This window comes from Homarus americanus, unplaced genomic scaffold (assembly GCF_018991925.1).
Source record: "Homarus americanus isolate GMGI-L3 unplaced genomic scaffold, GMGI_Hamer_2.0 scaffold46583, whole genome shotgun sequence".
Taxonomy (NCBI): Eukaryota; Metazoa; Arthropoda; class Malacostraca; order Decapoda; family Nephropidae; genus Homarus; species Homarus americanus.
In genome coordinates, this window is record NW_024731675.1 from 2,066,085 (window position 1) to 2,074,993 (window position 8,909).

The 8,909-nt window shown below is 40.9% G+C and overlaps 1 protein-coding gene across 3 annotated transcripts; it reads left to right on the top strand.

Annotated features, from left to right (window-relative positions):
- The first annotated feature begins 496 nt into the window (after positions 1-496).
- Positions 497-8,667, top strand: LOC121867758 (beta-galactosidase-like). Of its 3 annotated transcripts, none has more exons than XM_042367831.1 (14): positions 497-597; positions 1,612-1,702; positions 2,258-2,433; positions 2,855-3,005; positions 3,292-3,355; positions 3,640-3,737; positions 4,187-4,367; positions 4,884-5,011; positions 5,812-5,905; positions 6,381-6,499; positions 6,762-6,962; positions 7,304-7,501; positions 7,625-7,882; positions 8,369-8,667. In XM_042367831.1, exons 2-14 carry the CDS (start codon positions 1,631-1,633, stop codon positions 8,576-8,578), a joined length of 1,950 nt encoding a protein of 649 aa, XP_042223765.1. In that variant the 5' UTR covers positions 497-597; positions 1,612-1,630; the 3' UTR covers positions 8,579-8,667. The 3 variants fall into 3 exon arrangements, with proteins under 3 accessions (XP_042223765.1, XP_042223763.1, XP_042223766.1); XM_042367829.1 differs by lacking the exon at positions 497-597 and adding an exon at positions 1,254-1,394; XM_042367832.1 differs by lacking the exon at positions 497-597 and adding an exon at positions 1,293-1,311.
- The last annotated feature ends 242 nt before the right edge of the window (positions 8,668-8,909 follow it).

The following is an 8,909-nucleotide window of genomic DNA, read 5'->3' on the forward strand; positions in this document are numbered from 1 at the left end:
AGTCATCTGGTGGTGGTGATGCAGCCTCAGTCATCTGGTGGTGGTGGTGCAGACTCAGTCATCTGGTGGTGGTGATGCAGCCTCAGTCATCTGGTGGTGGTGGCCTCAGTCATCTGGTGGTGGTGGTGATGCTGCCTCAGTCATCTGTGGTGGTGATGCAGCCTCAGTCATCTGGTGGAGGTGAAGTAGCCTCAGTCATCTGGTGGTGGTGATGCAGCCTCAGTCATCTGGTGGTGGTGATGCAGACTCAGTCATCTGGTGGTGGTGATGCAGCCTCAGTCATCTGGTGGTGGTGATGCAGACTCAGTCATCTGGTGGTGGTGATGCAGCCTCAGTCATCTGGTGGTGGTGATGCAGACTCAGTCATCTGGTGGTGATGCAGTCATCTGCAGCCTCAGTCATCTGGTGGTGGTGATGCAGCCTCAGTCATGGTGGTGATGCAGCCTCAGTCATCTGGTGGTGGTGATGCAGCCTCAGTCATCTGGTGGTGGTGATGCAGCCTCAGTCATCTGGTGGTGGTGATGCAGCCTCAGTCATCTGGTGGAGGTGAAGTAGCCTCCTGTCATCAGCCTGTCCCTTGTTCTTCACTTCTGTAAGGTTAGATGATATAAATAGTTATATAGATTTAATGATAAATAGATAGATTCATAGACTTACTACTTGGTAAAGCCATCAGATACTTATTTACAGTGGGGTCCTTGGTTTAGGCCAGGTCTCTAATCAGTAATAGTATGTCTACAGGAGAAATAGTGAAAGTTTTCTGGTAAATTCAACAGTCATTACATTGTACTTGGACTAACTGAGGTTGGCAGATCACTTCAACAATACAATATTTTGTGGTTAATACAGAAACAGCTTCATCTGTTATTAATTGTTTTACACTATTACTGGTTTTGGTGTAGTTTGTTAACTTGTTTCAGTCTTTTATAACTGTGAAGAAGAAAGTGTTTTTTGCTTGACTGCCAACACCAGGTACAGTACAGTACAGTATACCACAAGCATCAGAAAGAAGGAAGGAAAGAGAGAGAATAACTGGGTTAAGCTAACACACAAGTTATCTCACCCTTATCTGCCAACAGCACTGCCAAACGTATAAAAATTTCCAATAACTTTTTAAACAAAGCTAACTAGTTATGAGTTATGACGGATATAAACGCAGAATAAAGATACAAAATATATAAAGGTTACACTAAATATATAAAATGAGAGTTGTATCTAAAATTGCATAGTCGACAGATACTGTAAGTCTAGGGCATAACATATGAGTGTGTGTCAGTTACCACGGGGCAGCCACACAGTGAACTGAGTCTAGTGTGGCAGCTATATCCTCTTAACTACATATCAATCTACATATTTACTTATTCTGTAATTATATATTGGACTAATATAAACAGGTGAATTTAACATATTCCTTTTAATAGCTTTCATTATTTTTATTTTATTTAGTGTATAGTTGTAATTTATATAATTTTAAGTGTATATAGATAGTTATTATATGTAGGATGTATACATATGAGTGAGAGGTGACAGTAGTAGTAATACATATAGCTGTATTGATCATGTGGTTTGTTAATGATCGCTTATTTTACGTAACGTGTGACGGCTTTACAGAAAACGGGTGAGCGACAACATGGAAGGATGGACTATAGTAAATATTCTCCTTGGTCTCTGTCTCCTTATGTTGAGTGGTTCATATGCCAAGGTAAAAGATTTATCACCCATTACATTGTTATTTCTCAATGTAAAAGAAAATTTATTTGTTTTGATATAGTCAGGTACTTATATATATTTTATGAATAACAAGTAATATTTCAGTATAATTATCTTTGTTTATTACTTGTATATTTTTATCTTAATTTGTATTTGGTATGTATATATAATTTTTTTTTTACGTTTTATAAGACTATTTCATTGTCTTTACATTTTAAATACAAACAAAAGGCTTAAATATTGTTATAAATCTGTATATTTCTAAACTTTTCTAAATAATTTGAGGATCTGTTCACTACCTCAAGATTCATTTTACTGAATAAATCTCTATCCATCTATCTATCTGTTTATCTATCCTTCTACCTATTTATCTGTCTCTTTATCTATCTAACTACCTAACCTAACCTTAACCTATCATTATCCAACCCTACCCTAACAATATTTAATCTAACCTAACCCCCTTCCAAGATAACATTGAAGTGGTTAATCAATTGTCTTAAATATTCCGTGGAGCCAAAGATAATAGCGACCATCTTATATTATACAGGAAAAGCTTGAAACAGGTCCGACTTTTGTAATTGACTACGAAAACGATCAATTCCTGAAAGATGGAGAGCCCTTCCGCTACGTGTCGGGATCCATCCATTACTTCCGTGTTCTACCGACACAGTGGAGAGATCGCCTCAAGAAGATGCGTATGGCTGGTTTTAACGCCCTGCAGACGTATGTTACGAGTTTCTTGTTACGTCTTGGCTGAATATTAATTATAATGGAATTTTAATTATTCTTCCCTGTAGGTTATCACATCAGTTACCCCTTCCCCCCAGCAGGTCACCCCATCAGCTACCTCTCCCCCCAGCAGGTCACCCCATCAGCTACCTCTCCCCCCAGCAGGTCACCCCCATCAGCTACCCCCCCCTCAGCAATAGCTTGTTATGCACTTAATGACCTTAGTTGTTGATGAGTAGAAATAAAAGTATAACATTAGTCTCAGTTTTTAACAATCATACGTATGTACCGGGTATGTATGTATTAATGTATGTATGTATGTATGTATGTATGTATGTATGTATGTATGTATGTATTTCTCTGTCTATATATCCATTTATTTCTCGATGGTAATGTTTGGTCGTTGTTTCCATAGCTACGTGGAGTGGTCGAGCCATGAACCCGAGCAAGGGATGTATGACTTCACCGGTATGTTCGACCTCGTCACTTTCATCAAGACGGCTCAGGAGGAGGGCCTAGCCGTCATCCTACGTCCCGGACCGTTTATTGACGCTGAGAGAGACATGGTAGGTGGAGTAGTCGAAGAGTTACGACTCGACACTGATGATATAATTGGTCGTAATGAATTATAGTGATATTGTACCTATATAACTACAATACTTATATAATTATTGCATCTCTTTATTTAATTATACTGAACTAATTAGTACATCTCTACTAACACTTAACTAATTGACACACTTACAGTAATTAGTAATATATACATCTCCTCTTAATTAGTACATCATCTCTATTCTCCACTAATATAATTAATTACTATATGTACTGTAAGGTTAGTTCTCATCCCACCAGGGAGGTCTGCCGTACTGGTTATTGAACAAGAACCCAAGCATGAGACTCCGAAGTTCTGATCCCAGTATGTAGAATCTCTCTCTTGTTGATGACTGTCTGTGTGTGTGTCACTTGTTGAGTGTTTTGTCTGTGTTTCTGTGACGAATAATGTAAAACGACTGTAGATTTGTATTGATTATCTATGCATTAAAACGTACATAGAGATATTTAGATGTGTTAAACTATACATAGATATTAAGGTGTGTGAAAATATATATAGAAATTTAGATGTATATGTATAGTTGTGTATACTGTACGTTGCTGCCAAGTGTCATTCGTTCTAATTAACGTTATCGGCCGTCCACACAGCGTATCTGATCTACGTTGACAACTGGTTCAATAACGTGCTGTTGCCCAAGATTAGGCCGCTACTGTACGCGAACGGTGGACCAATCATCATGGTGCAGGTGAGGGGGAGTAAGAGCCATACCTGTAGAACCCCATTAATTTACAGATGTTCTATTATGTACCTGTGTTAATTTACAGGTGTTCTATTACCTATGTTTATTTACACATTTTTTACTACAATTTATACCCTTTATACCGAGGGAGTGTGGCAGCCCAAAACACAGAAGCAGATGTTTGGTTATTTTACTCTTTGACACATGTTTTTGACCTTACAAATGGCATGAGAATATTCCTCCCTCAAACACCTGTTCTTATGTTTGCTTCATCACCAAACTCCCATCTGAGAAAAATTAGTCTTATTTACCTATTCATTAATTTTGACTCATAAGTTAGTTGTATTATGTAGTTTTAACTGACCTAATTTAACTTAATCTGACCTAACCCTAACTTAACCCACGCTCCTTTATCCTTAACCTAACCAAATCTAACCTCCGTCGATCACCGATAGGTTGAGAATGAGTACGGCAGTTTCCCGGCGTGCGACTTCGCCTACACGTCACACATGAGGGATATAATACGTCAGGGTCTCGGCGACGACGTTGTTCTCTTCACTACTGATGGAGATGGTGCGAGTTACCTCAAGTGTGGCAAAATACCCGGCGTTTACAGTACCGTAGACTTTGGGTCCGGTAAGGGAATGTATTGTTGTGTATTTGTGCGTTAGAAGCTAGCCATCATCAGTGGAAGTTAGCTGTGAGGGGTTAAATCATTATACTTGAGGTGTTAAATCATCATACTCAAGGGGTTAAATCATCATACTCGAGGGGTTAAATCATCATAGTCGAGGGGTTAAATCATCATACTCGAGGGGTTAAATCATCATACTCGAGGGGTTAAATCATCATAGTCGAGTGGTTAAATCATCATACTCGAGGGGTTAAATCATCATACTCGAGGGGTTAAATCATCATACTCGAGGGGTTAAATCATCATACTCGAGGGGTTAAATCATCATAGTCGAGTGGTTAAATCATCATACTCGAGGGGTTAAATCATCATACTCAATCCTGGTAAAATGTTGAATGTTAACGAATTACATCCAATTAAACATTATCCTTACCTCACAGCTTATTAAAATGTTGAATGTTAATACAAGTACCATAACAAGAACACACCTAACCAGTCTGTGCCGTTCTCTTCTTCAGGGTCGAGCGTAACCGATGCGTTCGCGGCAATGAGACTGTTTGAGCCTCGGGGCCCTCTGGTGAACTCGGAGTATTATCCCGGTTGGCTGGACCACTGGGGTGAACCACACAGCACGGTAGATGCTGAGGTGAGGCAAAGACGTCGTGGTAATACGTTGATATTATATGGAGTAGAAATTTATTTACTGGTTTATAGAATGAGATGTTATTTGTGTATACTAAGGGATCCTGGGAGATAGATAGATAGGTAGATAAATAAATAGACAAACAGGTGGAAAGAGAGACAGAGAGAATAACACCGCGGGAGTCAACAGTGGTAGGCACAAGATGACCCATGGTATATCACCAACGTGGGAAGCAGCATGGGGTGGTAACAGATGCCTTGTGTGTTTACTTTCTCGGCCCGGTGCTTGAGTACAGATAACAACACCGACCGTGGGAAATACACACTAGCCAGCTGGACGAATATACAGCGTGTCTAAGAGATTACTATACCATCCATTGTAATAGCCCCGGAAATATTATTGGAACCATTTATAAATTTAATAACTTCGATAATATGCAGTATTTTTTTGTATATGATGAACAATTCCTTACATTCATTAAGCCTAGTTCATCATATGTAACAAAACCAATGTATTCTATATAATTGCCTTGAGGTTTTATATTATTAGAATGGGTCTAATAATTTATGGGTATCCTGTAGGACTTAAGTGAGAGTGTTCGTATTATAACACCAACATTGTCCTTTACTTAGTGATGTGTGTGAGGACAATGTTGATATTATAACAGAAACATCCACTCGCTTACCACAAAAAACAACTCGACGATCATACCTTTAAGACATCCGTATCGTATAAAAGACCCGCTTATTTTATCCACCTTATGATTAGAAGCGATAACAACAAGCGTCTTCTCACACCCCCAGACTGTTGCTAAGACGCTGGACACTATGCTGGCCTTGAACGCATCTGTCAACCTGTACATGTTTCACGGTGGTACCTCCTTCGGCCTGACCTCTGGTGAGTTGTGTACTGAAACTGGAGAGAGAGAGAGAGAGAGAGAGAGAGAGAGAGAGAGAGAGAGAGAGAGAGAGAGAGAGAGAGAGAGAGAGAGAAATTAGGCAGACTGAGAGAGAGAGAGAGAGAGAGAGAGAGAGAGAGAGAGAGAGAGAGAGAGAGAGAGAGAGAGAGAGAGAGAGAGAGAGAGAGAGAGAGAGAGAGAGAGAGAGAGAGAGAGAGAGAGAGAGAGGGAGAGAGAGAGATTAGGGGGACTGAGAGAGAGAGAGATAATTTGACAGAAAGTAAGGTAGACTGAGAGAGAGAGAGAGAGAGAGAGAGAATGTGTAAATAGCTAGATAGATAGATAGATAGATATTTATTCAGTAAAATTATCATACAAATGGTTCATGCATAGAGAGAGGGTATTTATATCAATAAATCACAAACTATCAACATTTATATCAATAGATCACAAACTATCAACATTTTACATCAGGTGCTAACATGGGGGGAAGTTTCCAAGCTTGTCCCACCTCCTATGATTACGACGCCCCACTGTCTGAGGCCGGCGACCCGACCCAGAAGTACTGGATCATTAGGAACACCACGAAGAAGGTGATATTATGTTTATTGAGTCCTAACCTTAACCTAAAATACTGTAACCTAACCTAACTTAACATAATCTAACCTAAACTAACCAAACATAACTTAACATCGTCTAACTTAAACTAACCTAACATAACCAAATCGTTCGAGTGAAATAAGGAGGATTTATATACGTTTGATCATTCCATACCGTACACTTGACTACACTTAACTCATGTATTACACTTACCACTTAAAGTACTGTATTATATTTTCCCACATTCCTGTACAGTATTTGCCTCTACCGGCTGGGGACGTCCCGCCGGCCTCCCTCAAGTACAGCTATGGGAAGGTAGAGGTGGCAGCAAAGGGCAGCCTGTTCCAGATGTCTTCGTTCCTCCAATCCGTCACTCAGAAATATCCACTGACGTTTGAGGGTCTGCTGGTCTCCAATGGCCTGGTTATTTACGAGACCGTTCTGCCGTTCAGGATTGTAAGTTGTGATTTATTGTAACTATCAGATGCTTGTTTAGTTATCATATTTGAGTGAATTTTGTTTCATGATCTTGCTGGAATGAAATATCTGATTGTTTTGTTGGCTATCGGTGGTTGAACTGTCGTACTGTTTACCATTGTATGTATACCTGCACTGTCTTGGATAATGATGATGATAGTGATGATAATGATTCAAATACACCAATAAGAAAATACTCTAAATAACAGCACTAGTAAACTGTCTTCTAAAATGCCCCTGAATCTACCATAATGAGAGGGCCAACAAAGCTTAAACATACCCTCGACCCCTTGCTCTGACGTACCCCCCTCCACCTGCAGTCAGATCCTGCCCGCCTCACCATCAACGAGGTACACGACCGTGGCTACGTGTTCGTGGACTACAAGTACGTCGGGATGGTGTCTCGGGAGCAGGAACTGTACGACCTTGCCCTCTCTGCCACACCTAACCAGACCATATCAATTATCGTGGAGAGTCAAGGCAGAGTATGTTTCGGCGGGCAAATTAACGACTTTAAGGTAATTAATAGATATGTGGTAGTTACATATTAATAGTTTAGATAATTAGATAGATTATTAAGTGATGTACAGTAATTAGTTAGATATAATTAGATTATTCACCACATTCTCTACCTCTTGAAGGGGTTAACTACAAACGTCACAGTTAAAGGCTACACGTTAGAGAACTGGAAGATGACGCCGCTGCCAGTGACCAACGTACCTCGCCTCTCAAGCGTCATGAAACACCTGCGTCGTGAAGTGTCCAAGAGTCACCCGTCGCCGCTAGAGCTGAAGGGAACACCCGACGGGGGTATGACCTTCTACGAGGGTTCGTTTACCATCCCGGATACGGATGATCAGCCTCAAGATAGTTTCCTGAGTGTTGAAGGCTGGAGGAAGGTTAGTTAATTTGTCGCTTCATCTTCGTGTACATGTTGAGTCTGTATGTGGTCGTGTGTTGGGGTGGGTGACTTGTGTTGAGTGGTGATTGGTGGTGTTGAGTGGTGATTACTGATTGTGTTTGTGTGTGGAAAAAAAAGAAGAATTAAACAAGATACTGTGACGTTATTGTGAAAGCTGATCACCAAGGAAAAACATCATCTATTTAGCCATCTTGAATGAATGATCGACAGTGACCGAGTGAGAGTCAGTTGTTTATATGATTCCAGCCATCTTATAAAGGGGTTACATGTGTAAAAAAATATGTACGTGCAGCTGATGGGCAATGCAGCGACGTGAGAGTTAAACAAGATCGGTATTTGGTGTGCTATGTGGAAGGGGAATATGGTTGACCTGAAGATTAACCCCCCTGACCTTATTTCTCATATTGAACACTACACTAACCTAACCATCATGTCTCGTTAACTAATACAACATTCTTCACAGGGTCTGGTATGGGTGAATGACTTCTGCCTGGGTCGATACTGGCCAGAGGTCGGACCCCAATTGACGCTCTACGTTCCCAGCGACGTGTTGATGAAGGGCATCAACACGGTCATGATCCTCGAGTACGAAGCTTCGCCGTGTCTCGTCTCCGATACGTGTTTCGTGACGCTCCAGGAAGCCCCGGTTATTGACGGACCAACGCCTAAGTGATCGTTACTTTGCTCATGCCGCTAGACAATGACTTAAGAATGTAACTTTTCTCGGACAGTAAAAGCTTTGTTATTTAACCTGGGGGATGGTAATGGTGGAGATGGGGTGATGGTAATGGTGGATGGGGGGTGATAATGGTGGAGATGGGGTGATGGTATGGTGGGGGTGATGGTAATGATGGGGGTGGTAATGGTGGGGGGTGATGGTAATGGTGTAGGGGTGATAATGGTGGGGGATGGTAATGGTGGGGGTGATGGTAATGGTGGGGGGTGATAATGGTGGGGGGGTAATGGTGTAGGGGGGGTGATAATGGTGGCTGCTGGAGTTGTCG